The 16,414-nt window shown below is 47.3% G+C and overlaps 1 protein-coding gene across 4 annotated transcripts; it reads left to right on the top strand.

The window, feature by feature from the left end:
• The first annotated feature begins 1,648 nt into the window (after positions 1 to 1,648).
• Positions 1,649 to 5,807, top strand: LOC133229705 (sialic acid-binding Ig-like lectin 14). Of its 4 annotated transcripts, none has more exons than XM_061386424.1 (7): positions 1,649 to 2,244; positions 2,341 to 2,730; positions 2,944 to 3,207; positions 3,416 to 3,487; positions 4,293 to 4,505; positions 4,609 to 4,744; positions 5,015 to 5,807. In XM_061386424.1, the coding sequence occupies exons 1-7, from the start codon at positions 2,208 to 2,210 to the stop codon at positions 5,028 to 5,030; spliced, it is 1,128 nt and encodes a 375-aa protein (XP_061242408.1). In that variant the 5' UTR covers positions 1,649 to 2,207; the 3' UTR covers positions 5,031 to 5,807. The 4 variants fall into 4 exon arrangements, with proteins under 4 accessions (XP_061242408.1, XP_061242406.1, XP_061242407.1 ...); XM_061386422.1 differs by having other exon boundaries at positions 4,251 to 4,505; XM_061386423.1 differs by having other exon boundaries at positions 1,651 to 2,244; positions 3,440 to 3,487; positions 4,251 to 4,505.
• The last annotated feature ends 10,607 nt before the right edge of the window (positions 5,808 to 16,414 follow it).

Raw genomic sequence — 16,414 nt, 5'->3', positions numbered from 1 at the left:
TCTTTAAAGGCCCCAAAGTGAAAGTGCTTGAGGCTCTATTTTGAGGAACCTGCACAGTGTCCCCATAATGGCCGCACCAATTCACGTTCCGACCAGCAGTGCCCAAGGGTTCCCTTTACCCCACGTCCTCACCAACACTGCTTGTTTCTTGTTCTTTGACCGTCCCAGCTTGACCTTTGCTGGACACCAGCCGCTCTGAAGGTGTGCTGCACAGCCCTGCGGATCCTGGCCTTCTCCAGCGCCTGCTTGTCCAGCAATGTTCCCGCAACAGGTGAGGAGTGAGGGAGAGAGCTCATCCCCTCTTGTTCACCAGGACCCTGGGCAGGGCCAGTCCAGGGTTCTGTGGAGCCTGACATTGACTCAAGTGTTCAGATCCCTCCTTAGGCAAAACAATGGTGTCACTGAATACAATACAGACATGGCCCCCAAATACAAAATGTGACCCCCATGTCTCTGGTGTGGCCATGAAGTGTTTTCAGGGACTGAGAACAAAGAGCAAATATTTGGACAAAGAACCTGCCATATCTCTTATCAATCAGAAAATTCCAACAATTCATGAATCTGTGAGCCAGGAACTGTGGATGAAGGCCAAATATATATTTCCTAAAAGTCTCTTTATCACAGGCACATCACATCTGAGTTTCTTTCGAAATGAGAAACCTATGTAATCAATCACAAAACATAAAATGCTGAAAACCAAAAGATAAGACAGTTATTGAAGACTATTTTTCTTCCTTCCCTTTTTTTTTACAACCATGACCTAGGGCTTGTAGGGTCTTAGTTCTCAGACCAGGGATTGAATCTGGGCCAGAGGCAGTGAGAGGGCAGAGTGCTAAGCACTGGGCCACCATACCATTTTTCTCACAAGTCAGGCACACCTATCACACCTGCGTAACACCTGTTCCCCATACTTTTGGCCTGATCCTCTTTGATTGCCTCGTTTTAGGAGAATAATCATGTATATTAATTAATATGAATATTCTACTAATAAAGTGTTAGTCAGCCATGTCTGACTCTTTGTGATCCTATGGACTGTAGCCTGCAAGGGCCCTCTGTCCATGGAATTCTCCAAGCAAGGATACTGGAGTGGGTTGCCAGTCCCTTCTCCAGGAGATCTTCCTGACCCAGGGATCGAACTCTGGTCTTCACACTGAGGGCAGATTCTTTACCATCTGAGCTAGCAGGGAAGCCCATTATATGAGGAAATAAGATTAATTATATGATATCTAAAATAGAGTAGAAAGAAGATAATTGATTGATTGACGGACATTTCTTTTTGTTTCTGTAGTTTAAAAAAGTAAAAAATTTATTATTATTTCTATCTAACTGTAAAAGAAACTTTCCATCAGTCCCATAGCTTCTTCCTGAAAGTGTCTAAAATGTTTATGATCATAGTCAAACTTGTGAAAATTAAAGAATTTTTTCCCGAAAGGGCAGTAAGTTCACAGGTTTTTTGCACACATGACTTAAGCCTTCATGTGGCTTTGAAAAGGAGGCCATCCAGAGTGAGGGGTTGTGAACTGTGTTTCTGTGTGAGGTCTAGATTTTGGGGTCCAAGCTGAATGGGGCAAAGTTCTTCCCTTACCACCCAACTTTGCGTGGGCCTGTGTCCGGGTTGGCTGGTCCCACAGACCCTCGGATCCATGAAGACACACAGCCTGTGTACCCTGTTCTGAAAACCCTTCTGGGCAAAGGAGCTTTTCACGCTCAGCTTTCCTTCCTGGGTTCCACCCTCCAGCGTATGTGAGTCTTCCTGCCCAAGTCTGAATGGTTTTGAGAAATCATTCAATGTTCTTTTCCAGAAAGTTCAGTGTTTCTCTGTTGCAGGGTCAGTCCCACCCGATGACCAGGGCTGGACCTGGTTTCTCTTTTCTGGTTCTGCCGCCCGCTGAGTGTTCCCAGCGTGGACCCGAGCATCACTGGACAGGTGGTCATGTCAGAGCCACGTGCAGTGAAGCCTCTCGACCTCTGGGGGCCTCAGGATCTCCCCCTGTGGTGTGGGGTGTGGGGTGTGACCTTCTGCCTTCTCAGGGCCACCCCTCCTCCATGGCCTGGGGCATCCAAGTTCCCCTTCTGTGCTTGGCCAAGGCTCTGTCTCTGTCACCCTCTGGCTTCCCGTTGGGGCTTCCTCGTTCCCTCCCCACATTCGGGGCGCTTCCCTCCCCAGCAGAGGGACCTGAACCGGCTCTGTGCTGGCGGATGCTGACATGGTGCCCCTGCTGCTGCTGCCCCTGCTGTGGGGGGGTGAGTGGGGGAGGTGGGGGACGGGGCTCACGGCTGGGGGAGGGGAGCACGCGTGGGGAGGGGCTGGAGCTGCCGCTGAGCCTCTGTGTTCCCCAGGGTCCCTGCAGGAAATGGCAGGGTACGGGCTCGAAGTGCAGGAATCAGTGGCGGTGAAGGCGTGCATGGACGTCCGCGTGACCTGCTCCTTCTCCTACCCCTGGAATTCGGGATATCCCTGGTATTCCTCTGGCAAACTTTTCATCTACTGGTTCCGGGAAAAAGACCAGCACACCAATAATACTGTGGCCACAAACGACCCAAGGAAACGAGTGAAGCCAGAGACCCGGGGCCGATTCAGCCTCCTCGGGGACCCCAGCAACAATGACTGCTCCCTGAGCATCAGACAGGCCAGGCTGAGCGACTCAGGAGTGTACTACTTCCGAGTGGAGAGAGGACGTGATATGAGATACAGTTACAGAGATAAGAAGCTGAATTTGCAGGTGACAGGTATGACAGGGGGCCCAGGAGAGGACCCTGGCCCATGGAGACTCCTCTATTAGAACAGGAACAGGGTATAGGAGCCCTCCCTGCTCCAGGTCTTGGGGTTTGAGGGTTCAGGAGAGACCCAGAACTGGGAAGGAGTTGTGACCCTGACCCTCTGGGTCCCCACACCCCTGCGTCCAGGCATCTCCCTCTGTCTCCTCATCTCCCTTTCTCCAGGGAAACCCGACATCCATTTTCTGGAGCCTCTGGAGTCCGGCCGCCCCACAAAGCTGACCTGCACACTGTCACTAGCCTGTGATGAGCCACACCCTCTCCTGTTCTCCTGGGCGGGGGACGCCCTTGATGCCATGAACCCAGACACCCTCCACTCCTCGGAGCTCACCCTCACCCCGAGGGCCCAGGACCACGGCACCAACCTTACCTGTCGGGTGACATTCCAGCAGGTGACCCTAGAGAGAACCGTCCTTCTCAACGTCTCCTGTGAGTGTGGAGGGGTGATGGGGTCCCTGAGGGTGGTGGTGGTGTGTGTGTGTGTGTGTGTGTGTGTAGAGAGAAGGCCAGCCTACTCGTCTGTGGGTCTGCGCCCTGGGAGCTGAGGTGGGGAGTGGCCGTGAAGGACACCCACCCCCCCTTCCTGGTTTCCCTCCTGGGGTGCTGGTCAGTTTCCTTCCCACTCCTCCCTCTGCAGCAAGCCCGTGTCTTTCTGCCCCAGATGCTCCGAGGAACCTCCGCATCAGCCTCTCCTTCAGAAATGTCACAGGTAGGACAGGACCTCTCCTCTCCAGGGCTGGGTCCTGCTCCTGGGACTGCCTCCAAGGTGGGGCCGGGGAGTGGGCTTGAATGTGATCAGATAGGGGAGGAGCAAGGAGAAAGTCACCACCCTGCCCCACTTTCCATGCACTAGACCACACACACATGCAATACACACTGAGACTCACACACACAGGCACACACATATAGTACATACACGTGAACATACACTGAGACATGCACAGAAATGCCCATACACACAGGCACATACACATCACACATATACACAGAGATATACCCACAGCACAGGCACCCATCATGTACACATACACTCATGGACATATACATGTGCACTCAGGCACACGTGCACTCAGGCACACACACATACACCCCACACGTATACACACTCACACACCCTGTTCAAAGCCCATTTCCTTCACCATGGTTCTATTGTGTGGCTTTCTTCCACAAAAGCCTCCTTAGTCCCATCTCCTGCTGCCTTCACTGAATCAACATCTCAAGCCTTGAGGCTCTGGGTTTTCTTTCCACCAAACAGCTCAGGCCTGTCCCATTGAGACACCAAGCCTCCCCTGAAGATACGAGGCCCAGACACGTTGGCTCAGCCTGCTTAGGGTGGGAAGGTCCAGCCCTGAGACCACAGGGAACCCAGCTGGCCAGCCAGGGGAGGAGACAGCGAAGCCAGGAGATCCTGGGAAGGAGGGAGGAGGAGACGTCAGCCTCCCCCAGCTCTCCCACTGCGCTTTCCCCCAAAGCCCACAGGATTCTGCAGAACACTGCATCTATTCTCATCTCAGAAGGCCAGGCGCTGCAGCTGCTGTGTGTTGCTGACAGCAATCCCTCTGCACAGCTGAGCTGGTTCCAAGGGTCTCCCACCCTGGAGGCTACCCCCATCTCCAGCACCGGGGTCTTGGAGATACCACAAGTACCGGCTGGAGATGGAGAAGTCACCTGCCGAGCGCAGAACCCTCTGGGCTCCCAGCAAGTTTCCTTCAGCCTCTCTGTGCAGAGTGAGTTGCAGGACAGGTGCTGGGGGCAGGCAGCCTGGGCAGGTGTGTGCCTTTGGGAGAGCTGGGTCTGGGGACTGAGCTTCACCCCCTCTCCCTTCCGCAGAAGGCCCCCCTCCCTGCAGCTGTGAGACTGAGGAGCAGCAGGGCTCCTGGCCCCTGGTCCTCACCCTGATCAGAGGGGCCCTCATGGGGGCTGGCTTCCTCCTCACCTATGGCCTCACCTGGACCTACTACACCAGGTGAGCACCCCTGTCCCCCTGCGCGGACGTCCGGGGAATGGCTCTGGAGTTGCCGGTGGGGCTGGGCGGTCCTGTCCTGCCTGGAGCTAAGCTGTGTGATTCTCCAGGGCCTTCCCTGTTGGTCCAGTGGTTGAGCCTGTGAGTTTCCACTGCAGGGGGCAGGGGCTCGATCCTGGGTTGAGGAACTAAGGTCGCATATGCCTTGAGGCAGAGCCCAGAATGAATGAAATGGGTCTGACTCTCGGACCTGAGACTCTACTGGCTCTGCAGGTGTGGTGGCCACTAGGAGCTGGGCTGAGGGGTATGGCTGAGCCTCGCTCCCTCTCATGACGAGATTCACCTGAGGATGCAGAGCCCAGAGGACAGACGTGGGGACATCACAGTTTGCTTCTCCCTGGAAACTCTCGCCTCCAACCCTGTGTCGTTTGCATCCACGAGCCTTTATTTGTGGAGATGACTGCGTGACAGTAGGAAGAGTCAATGCCATTGAAAGGCGACTTTCTGACTTACCTCGCTTAGTATGGGATTACTCATGTTTTTACATGTATCAATAACTCATTGTTGGTATTGCTTGGTTTTGTCTTGAAAATAGTATTTTATGTATGACTATTCCTCCAGTTATGTATGGACTCTGAAATATGATGACATTGCCTTCGTTTGCAAATTTTGGCTCACTCTAAGTAATGTTGACGTGAATGGTGTGATGAAAATAGGAGGGCTAGCACTTTCCTCCTGGTGGGTGTGGAACTGCTTCATCATAAATTTGGCATATATTTAGTTTGAGAAGGTAGCCTCAGAGAGTTCTTTTGAGTAGTTAGATGAGTTTATATCCCATGGCATATGTGAGGGTTCTGAGCTTTCTACACCCTCAGGAGCACTTGTATTACCTACACGGTCAGTTTTCAGCCCTGCACTCCACTGTGACGGTATCTCCTTGCCTTTTTAGTTTCTTTCCCTCATGTGCAATGATGTTGAGCCGTCTGAATATCTTCTTTAGTGAAATTCCTGTTTCGATCTTTGCCCACTTAAAATAAAAATTGGTACCATCTTTCTAAATTCCATATATATGTGTTAGTATACTGTATTGGTGTTTTTCTTTCTGGCTTACTTCACTCTGTATACTAGGTTCCCGTTTCATCCATCTCATTAGAACTGATTCAAATGTATTCTTTCGAGACAGCAGAAGAGACACTGATGTATAGATCAGTCTTATGGACTCTGTGGGAGAGGGAGAGGGTGGGGAGATTTGGGAGAATAGCATTGAAATATGTATAATATCATGTATGGAACGAGTCGCCAGTCCAAGTTCGATGGACTTGGCACGATACTGGATGCTTGGGGCTGGTGCACTGGGACGACCCAGAGGGAGAGTATGGGGAGGGAGGAGGGAGGAGGGTTCAGGATGGGGAACACAGGTATACCTGTGGCGGATTCATTTCGATATTTGGCAAAACTAATACAATATTGTAAAGTTTAAAAATAAAATAAAATTTAAAAAATAAAAATCACTTCTATGTAATTTAAAAAAATAAAAATTGGGCAGTCTTTTTCTTGTTAATTTGAATTCTTTAGTCTGGATGTGACTTTTAAAAAATTAAAATATAATTGATTTCTAATGCTGTATTAGTTTCACAGTACAGCAAAGTGATTCAGTGATATACATATATTCTCCCCAGATTCTTTCCCATTATACTTTTTTACAACTTTGTTAGTATACTTCGTGGGCTGTACAGCTGGTCCTTGTTGGTTATCTATTTTAGATACTATAGTGTGTATTTGTCAATCCCAATCTCCCAATTTATCCTTCCTCCCTCTGACAAAATTTTAAGATTTTTACACTTTAAGAAACTAACAAATGTAAACAGAGTATTTCTAAATAAATATTAAAGAAAGGCTTTTTTTGTTTTTTTTTTTTTTGGTTTCCAGAACTGGTTACCGGGAGGGTGTAGAATGTTTAGGGGCACTGTCAAATTCAGGAAACCTTATGAAATATCAATCCTAAAGAGCATTGACATCACAGGTTATTTCCATACATGGCTTGAGCCTTCACGTGGCTTTGAAAACAAGGGCATGCAGTGTGAGGGGTCCTGAATGCCATTCTTGTGAAGTCCGGGCTTCGGGGTCTGCACTGAGTGGGGCAAGGCGCTCACTTCAGCCACCCCATTTTGCATGGGCCTGTGCCCCGGAGAAGGCAATGGCACCCCACTCCAATACTCTTGCCTGGAAAATCCTATGGACGGAGGAGCCTGGTGGGCTGCAGTCCATGGGGTCGCTGAGGGTCAGACACGACTGAGGACTTCACTTTCATTTTTCACTTTCATGCATTGGAGAAGGAAATGGCAACCCACTCCAGTGTTCTTGCCTGGAGAATCCCAGGGACGGGGGAGCCTGGTGGGCTGCTGTCTATGGGGTAGCACAGAGTCGGACACGACTGAAGTGACAGCAGCAGCAGCAGTGCCCCGGGGGCTGGTCCTACAGACACTCAGGTCCACGTAGACCTGTAGGCCTGTGCCGTGTTCTGACAACCCTTCTGGGCAAAGGAGCTTTAATGTTCAAGTTTTCCTTCCTGGGCTCCATCCTCCACTGTTTGGGGGTCTGGAAACTTTTTTCCTGCCTGAAGTGGAATGGTTTTGATAAATTTTTCAATATTCTTTTCCAGAACGTTCGGTGTTTTTCAGCTGTAGGTGGGTCAAGCCGGATGACCAGGGCTGGACTTTGTTTCTCTTTTTCTGGTTTCACTGCTCCCGGGGCGATCCCATGGTGAACATGAAAATCATTCGGAAGGTGATCATGTCACATCCGGGCTTCCCTGGTATCTCGGTGGTAAAGAGTCAGGCTGCAATGCAGAAGATGTGGGTTCAGTACCTGGGTTGGGAAGATCCCCTGGAGAACAAAATGGCAACCCACTCCAGTATTCTTGCCTGGGTAATCCCATGGGTTGAGAAGTCCAGCGGGCTATGGTCCCTGGGGCCGCAGAGTCGGACACAGCATAGTGAGTAAACAACAACATTTCAGAGTCACATATGGTGAAACCTTGCCAGCTCTGGGGCTTCATGCTCTCCCCTGCAGCCTGCGGCAGAGGGGAGGGGGGAGAGGTTGGAGGGAGAACGTGAAACAGCCTGACTTCTCATCGATACCCTCCCAGACCCGCCTATGGAGTCCACCTCCCCCTTCTTCGCCAGCCAGTCTTCATCACCTGCTGCCTTCCTGGCTTCCTGTTGGGGCTTCCTCCTTCCTTCCCCACATTTGGGGCACTTCCTCCCAGACGGAGGCACCTGGACCTGGGCTGGAGGATGCGGACATGGTACCGCTGCTGCTGCTGCACCCAGAGACTCTGCATTCCTTGAAGTTCACCCCCACCCTGAGGCCCCAGGACCACAGCACTGACCTCACATGTTGGGTGAATCTCCAAGGATCTCAGGTGACCATGGAGAGAGCCATCCAGCTCAATGTCTCCTGTGAGTGTGGAGGGGTGGCTGAGTCCCTCAGGGCAGTGGTGTGTGTGTGTGTGTGTGTGAGTGTGTAGAGAGAAGGCCAGCCTACTCTTCTATGGGTCTACGAACTGGGAGCTGAGGTGGGGAGTGGCCGTGAAGGACAGCCCTCCGCTTCCTGGTTTCCCTCCTGGGGTGCTGGTCAGTTTCCATCCCACTCCTCCTCTGCAGCAAGCCCATGTCTTTCTGCCCCAGATGCCCTGAGGAACCTCCGCATCAGCCTTTCCTTCAGAAACATCACAGGTAGGACAGGACCTCTGCTCTCCAGGGTTGGGTCCTGCTCCTAGGACCGCCTCCAAGGAGGGGGGGGGGTGTGCACTTGAGTGCGATCAGATATGGGAAGAACAGCGAGAAAATCACCACCCCGCCCCACCTCCCATGCACTAGACCACACACACATGCAATATACACAAAGATATATGCACAGATGTTAATAGATCCTGGGAAGGCCGGATGGTGAGAACTCAGCCTCCCCCAGCTCTCCTGCTGGGCTTTCCCCAAAAGCCCTCAAGATTGTGCAGAACACCTCGTCCCTTCTCATCTCAGAGAGCCAGGCACTGCAGCTGCTCTGTGTTGCTGACAGCAACCCTCCTGCACAGCTGAGCTGGGTTCCAGGGTTTCCCACCCTGGACGCTGCCCCCATCTCCAGCACCGGGATCCTGGAGATGCAGGGCTGAAACCTGCAGAAAGAGAGTTCGCCTGGCAAGCTCAGAACCCTCTGGGCTCTTGCTTTGTCAGCACATATGTCTCTTCGGACAATCCATTTCTGAGTGTTGGACAAGAGCCCAGTTTCAGGCTCTGGAAGGGGTCCCCCTTCCTGCAACACTTCCAGTGAATATTCAAGGTTGATTTCCTTTAGGATGGATTGGTTGGATCTCCTTGCATTCCAAGGGACTTTCAAGAGTCTTCTCCAACACCACAGTTCAAAAGCATCAATTCTTTGGCACTCAATTTCTCTATAGTCCAGCTCGCACATCCATACATGACTACTGGAAAAACCATAGCTCTGACTATACAGAACTTTATCAGCAAAGTAATGTCTCTGCTCTTCAATATGCTGTCTAGGTTTGGAAGGAAATATAGCTTTTCTTCCAAGGATCAAGCATGTTTTAATTTCATGGCTGCAGTCCCCATCTGCTGTGATTTTGGAGCCCCCCAAAATAAAGTCTGTCATTGTTTCCCCATCTATTTGCCATGAAGTGATGGGACGAGATGCCATGAACTTAGTTTTTTGAATGTTGGGTTTTAAGCCAGATTTTTCACTCTCCTCTTTCACCTTCATGTAGAGGCTGTTTAGTTTCCTTCTCACTTTCCACCATAAGGGTGGTGTCACCTGCATATCTGAGGTTATTGTTACTTGTCCTGGCAATCTTGATTCCAGCTAGTGCTTTGTCCAGCCCAGCATTTCTCATGATGTACTCTGCATATAAGTTAGAAAAGCAAGGTGACAGTATGCAGCTGTGACGTACTCCTTCCCCGATTTTGAACCAGTCTCTTGTTCCATGTCTGGTTCTAACTGTTGCTTCTTGACCTGCAAACAGGTTTTGTAGGAGGCAGGTAAGGTAGTCTGGTCTTCTTATCTCTTGAACAATTTCCCACAGTTTGTTGTGATCCACACAGTCAGTAAAGAATCTGCCTGCAATGCTGGAGACCTGGTTCAACTCCTGGGTCAGGAAGTTCCCCTGGAGAAGGGATAGACTACCCACTCCAGTGTTCTTGGGCTTCCCTGGTGACTCAACTGGTAAAGAATCCACCTGCAATGGGAGACACCAGGGTTTGATCCCTGGGTTGGGGAGGTCCCTTGGAGAAAGGCATGGCAACTGACTTCTGGTGTTCTTGCCTGGAGAATCCCCATGGACAGAGGAACCTGGCGGGCTGCAGTCCATGTGGTCCACAGTGTAGGAAATGACTGAGGGAATAAGCACATCACAGCAGCACAGCACTTCTTTCCTGGTGGGTAAGGAAGTGTTTCGCCATAAGGCCAGCATTTATTTAATTCTAGAAGGCAGCCTCAAAGAGTTCTCTTGATTAGCCAAGTGAATTTCCATCCCAGCATCATAACAGAACTCAGTTTCACGTTTCAGTGGGAGATAACTAACCAATTCGATCACATGAACCACAGCCTTGTTTAACTCAATGAAACTATGAGCCATGCCATATAGGGCCACCCAAGACAGACGGGTCATGGAGGAGAGTTCTGACAAAACGTGGTCCACTGGAGAAGGGAATGCCAAACTGCTTCAGTATTGCCTTGAGAACCCCATGAACAGTATGAAAAGGCAAAAAGATAGGACACTGAAAGATGAACTCCCCAGGTCAGTAGGTGCCCAAGTGCTACTGGAGATCAGTGGAGAAATAACACCAGACAGAATGATGAGCCAGAGCCAAAGCAAAAACAACACCCAGTTGTAGATGTGACTGGTGATGGAAGTACAGTCCAATGTTGTAAAGAATAATATTGCATAGGAACCTGGATGTTAGGTCTGTGAATCAAGGTAAATCGAAAGTGGTCAACAGGAGATGGCAAGACTGAACATTGACATTTTAGGAATCAGCAAACTAAGATGGACTGGAATGGGCGAATTTAACTCAGATGACCATTATATCTACTACTGCGGACAAGAATCCCTTAGAAGAAATGGAGTAGCCATCATAGTCAACAAAAGTGTCTGAGTGCAGTACTTGGATGCAATCTCAAAAATGACAGAATGATCTCTGTTCATTTCCAAGGCAAACCATTCAATATCACATTAATCCAAGTCCATGATCCTACCAGTAATGCTGAAGTTGAACGGTTCTATGAAAACCTACAAGACTTTCTAGAACTCACACTCATGAAAGATGTCCTTTTCATTATAGGGGACTGGAATACAAAAGTAGGAAGTCAAGAAATACTAGGAGTAACAGGCAAATTTGGCCTTGGAGTACAGAATGAAGCAGGGCAAAGGCTAATAGAATTTTGCCAAGAGAATACACTGGTCATAGCAAACACCCTCTTCCAACAATAGAAGAGAAGACTACACATGGACATCACCAAATGGTCAACACCGAAATCAGAGTGATTATATTCTTAGCAACCAAAGGTGGATAAACTCTACACAGTCAGCAAAACAAGACCAGGAGCTGACTGTGGCTCAGATCTTGAACTCCTTATTGTCAAATTCAGAATGAAATTGAAGAAAGTGGGGAAAACCACTAGACCATTCAGGTATGACCTAACTCAAATCCCTCACGATTATACAGTGGAAGTGAGAAATAGATTTAAGGAATTGGATATGATAGACAGAGTGCCTGACGAACTATGGACTATGGAGGTTCGTTACATTGTACAGGAGGCAGTGATCAAGACAATCCCCATGAAAAAGAAATGCAAAAATGCAAATGGTTGTCTGAGGAGGCCTACAAACAGCTGAGAAAAGAAGAGAAGCGAAAGGCAAAGGAGAAAAGGAAGGATATACCCATCTGAATGCAGAGTCTCAAAGAACAGCAAGGAGAGATAAGAAAGCCTTCCTCAGTAATCAATGCAAAGAAATAGAGGAAAACAATTAAGTGGGGGAAGACTAGAGATCTCTTCAAGAAAATTAGAGGTACCAAGGGAACTTTTCATACAACGATGGGCACAATAAAGGACAGAAATGGTATGGACCTAATAGAAGCAGAAGATATTAAAGAGGTGGCAAGAATACACAGAAGAACTGTACAAAAAAGATCTTCATGACCCAGGTAATCACGATGGTATGATCACTCACCTAGAGCCAGACATCCTGGAATGGGAAGTCAAGTGGGCCTTAGGAAGCATCACTTAGGAAGCATCACAAAGCTAGTGGAGGTGATGGAATTCCAGTTGAGCTATTTCAAGTCTTAAATGATGATGCTGTGGAAGTGCTGCACTTTATGCCAGCAAAGTTGGAAAACTCAGCAGTGGCCACAGGACTGGGAAAGATCAGTTTTCATTCCAATTCCAAAGAAAGGCAATGTCAAAGAATGCTCAAACTACTGCACAATTGCACTCTTCTCACACACTAGTAAAGTAATGCTCAAAATTCTCCAAGCCAGGCTTCAGCAATACGTGAACTGTGAACTTCCAGATGTTCAAGCTGGATTTAGAAAAGGCAGAGGAAGCAGAGATCAAATTGCCAACATCTGCTGGATCACCGAAAAAGCAAGAGAATTCCAGAAAAACATCTACTTCTGCTTTATTGACTATGGGAAAGCCTTTCACCGTGTGGATCACAACAAACTCTGGAAAACTCTTAAAGAGATGGGAATAGCAGACCACCTGACCTGCCTCTTGAGAAATCTGTCTGCAGAACAGCAAGCAACAGTTAGAACTGGACATGGAATAACAGACTGTTCCAAATCGGGAAAGAGGTACATCAAGCCTGCATATTGTACCCTGCTTATTTAACTTATATGCCTAGTATATCACGAGAAATGCTGGACTGGATGAAGCACAAGTTGTAATCAAGATTGCTGGGACAAATATCAATAACCTCAGATACGCAGATGACACCACCCTTATGGCAGAAAGTGAAGAACTAAAGAGCCTCTTGATGAAAGTGAAAGTGGAAAGTGATAAAGTTGGCTTAAAACTCAGCATTCAGAAAACTAAGATCATGGCATCCAGTCCCATGACTTCAAGGAAAACATATGGGGAAACAGTAGAAACAGTGGCAGACTTTATTTTGGGGGGCTCCAAAATCACTGAATATGGAGACTGCAGCCATGAAATTAAAAGACACTTACTTCTTGGCAGGAAAGTTATGACCAGCCTAGACAGCATATTTAAAAGCAGAGTCATTACTTGGCCGATAAAGGTCTGTCTAGTCAAAGCCATGTTTTTGCCAGTAGTCATGTATGGATGTGAGAGTTGGACCATAAAGAAAGCTGACTGCTGAAGAATTGATGCTTTTGTACTGTGGTGTTGGAGAAGACTCTTGAGAATCCTTGGACTGCAAGGACATCAAGCCAGTCCATCCTAAAGGAGATCGGTCCTCAATATTCATTGAAAGCACTGATTCTGAAGCTGAAACCCCAACACTTTACCACCTGATGCAAGGAACCGACTCATTGGAAAAGGCCCTGATACTGGGAAAGATTGAAGGCGGGAGGAGAAGGGGACGACAGAAGATGAGATGGTTGGATGGCATCACCGACTCAATGGACTTGAGTTTGAGTAAACTCCGGGAGTTGGTGATGGACAGGGAGGCCTGGCGTGCTGCAGTCTATGGGATCTCCAAGAATCGGACATGACAGAGTGACTGAACTGAATGAATCATGAGTAACCAGCAGATCAGGTGTACATGTGACAACCTGGATTTGAAACAGGCATATGAAACTGGAGGGGCAGTCTGGAAGAACTGAAGTCTTGTAGGATGTGATGCTATTTACAGGTAGACAGTGTCAACATTGAGATGGATTGAGTTGAGTTGAATTCTGAGAATTCAACTCAATTCAACAGAATTGCTTGTGCGTGATGTGGTCGAACTGACAGACACATTGGAATCGGGCCCACAATCATCTACATTCATTTTCTTGTACTAAATCTGGAAACCCAGTGTCGTTTCACCTTACCGCACTTCATGTGGCCCCTCCCAACACCCAGCCTTATAACCATCTTTAAACCCTTCAATTGCCACTTGTGGGTTTTGGCCACCATTACTCATGGCTGCTCTAGAACATGCATCCAAGGAGTGGAAGTGTTGGGTCCTCATGTAAGAACAAGCTCAGCTTGCTGTAAGAAGCTGTTTTCCTCTCAAATGTGTGGGCCAACTTACATTTCAACAACCATTGCTCCACACTTTCCCAGCAGTTGGTGTTTTGAGAGACTTTAATAGCTGGCTACTTGGAGCACACGTAGTCATGCCCTGTTAGTGTCTTAATGTGCAGGTTCCTGACTGCAGTTACGTGGGGCAGCTTTCCATTCCCTGACGGTCTCCTTATACGTTGCCCTCGATGAAAGTCCTGCTCATTTGGGCCCATTTCTGTATATTTCTTTTACCTTAGGCATTTGTAGAAACTCATATTTTGACTACTGTTACTTTGATGGTTATCTATGTCATCAGTGTCTTCTCCCACCTGATGGCTTTCAATTCGGCACTCCCAGGGATGTCTGTTATGAAGAGTTCTTCATTTTTATATAGCTCGGGATTTCGGCGTCTGTCTTAGAGATGGTGTTGTTTCTGTGTTGTTCAGGAATCCTACCCCCCCCATCCCCCGCAGTTCATGGAGACACGTGCTGCAGTGTCTTGCAGCAGCTCTACTGTTTGTCTCTCTAAATAGATCTTCAGCCCATCTGCACTTGATTTTGGTTCCCATATGAGCTAGGGGTGCAGTTGCATTTGACTGGCTTCAGATCCCCTGTCGCCCACAGAGTAATTGAAACGCCTATCTCTTTGTCACTTCTTTCTATCACCTTTTCTATTGCACATGATGCTTCCTGTGGTTGGGGTTTATTTCTAGGTTCCCTTTTCCGATCCACTAGTCTACCTGACCATCCCTCTTTCAGTCCAAAAGTTTGGTTCTACTATGCTCTAATATACCCTGGAGAAGAGAATGGCAACCCAATCCAGTATTCTTGCCTGGACAATCCCATGGACCCAGGAGTCTTGTGGGCTACAGTCCATGGGGTGGCAAAGAGTCAGACACGACTGTCCAACTAAGCAACAGGCAGGGGGTTATGTATCTTCACAACTTGCAGAGCCAGGCCTCACACATTGTTCTTTTCAAGGTTCCCTTGCCTTCCTTGAAATGTCTGCTTCCTTATAAATTTTACAGTGGAGTTACTGAGTTCCACAGATGTCCACTTGGGATGCAGTGACATACATTTTGATTCTGCACATTATTTTGAGTAGAATGGATATTTATATTCTTTTTTCAATCCCCTAATGTGGTATATTTTCCCATTTATTTATATCTTTAATGTCCTTCAAGACAGATTTATAATTTTCTCCATTGAGGTTTTGTATATCCTCTTGTTGTATACCTTTCTAAATGTTAGATAGATTCCAGGTATATCTTAATTTTTGATGCAACTGTCAATGGCTCTCATACAGTTTTATATTACTGTGATATGAGAACGTAATTGATCTTTTTTGGCCGAGTGGCAAGGCATGTGGGACCTTGGTTCCCTTACCAGGGATCAAATTCCCATCCCTTGCTTTAGAAGGTAGATGCTTGATCATGGACCACAGGGAAGTGTGCAATGAATTTTTCAAATTAGAATTTGTCTCAAGTCATTGTGCTCTCTTGTTAAACCTCTAAACGTATCGGTATAAACTTTTGGATTTTTCTACATGTAGAACTTTTATGTACAAAATCTTTCTTTTTTCCTTTCAATTGTTATACCTTTTACCGATATTTGTTGACTTGCTAGGGTGGAACCTATGCTACTCCATTAAGTATGATGTTATCTAAAGATACCCTTCATCTTTTTAGGGAATTTCTCTTTTATTTCCAATGCACTGTGAATTTTATCACAAAGGCATTCGCACTCATCCAGTGTTCATTGTTTTCATCTCTGGAGATTTAATCAGTGAATCAGGGACAGTAGCCACACTAGAAGCCACACTACGTATTGTGTATTTCCACAGAGGAAATGTAACATAAGTAATCGATTGTGCAGCTGTTGAAAGGCCACTGGAGCCTGTCAAGCAGGGAACACTCTCTTAGTTTTGGACCACTCTAATCCAAGCCCCCAATTGACGTTGTTCAAATCTTTTACATACATAGACACATATTCTCTCTGAGATACAGGTATAACATTGTGTTAGTTTCAGGTGTACAATATAATGATTTAATATATGTACATATTACAAAATGATCACCACATATGCCTAATTAACATTTATATCTATAAGGCTAAAATTTTTTTGTGTGAAGAGAAATTTTAAGATCTAGTCTTTTAGCAACTTTCAAATATACAGTACAGTATTGTTAACTGTATTAGTGTCCTTAACATTTTAAATATAGTCACCATGATGTACATTACATGTCCATATTATTTATTTTATTCCTGGAAATGTGTACCTTCTGACCACTTTGCCAATTTTGCCATAGACCCCACTCTCTACCTCTGAGAACCACCAGTTATTTCTCTTTATCTTTGACTTTATGTTGTTTGTTTTTTTTTAGTTCCACCTACCTGTGAGATCATACAGTATTTTTCTTCCTCTGTCTA

This window comes from Bos javanicus, chromosome 18 (genome assembly GCF_032452875.1).
Source record: "Bos javanicus breed banteng chromosome 18, ARS-OSU_banteng_1.0, whole genome shotgun sequence".
Taxonomy (NCBI): Eukaryota; Metazoa; Chordata; class Mammalia; order Artiodactyla; family Bovidae; genus Bos; species Bos javanicus.
This window is presented reverse-complemented; position numbering and strand designations above follow the sequence as displayed.

Excerpts from the sequence above, each read along its gene's own strand:
- LOC133229705 (XM_061386422.1), top strand. The coding sequence starts at position 2,208 with ATGGTGCCCCTGCTGCTGCTGCCCCTGCTGTGGGGGG. Across the intron at positions 3,208-3,415 it reads CGTCCTTCTCAACGTCTCCT|CAAGCCCGTGTCTTTCTGCC; the intron begins GTGAGTGTGGAG and ends CTCCCTCTGCAG. Across the intron at positions 3,488-4,250 it reads CTCCTTCAGAAATGTCACAG|CCCACAGGATTCTGCAGAAC; the intron begins GTAGGACAGGAC and ends TTTCCCCCAAAG.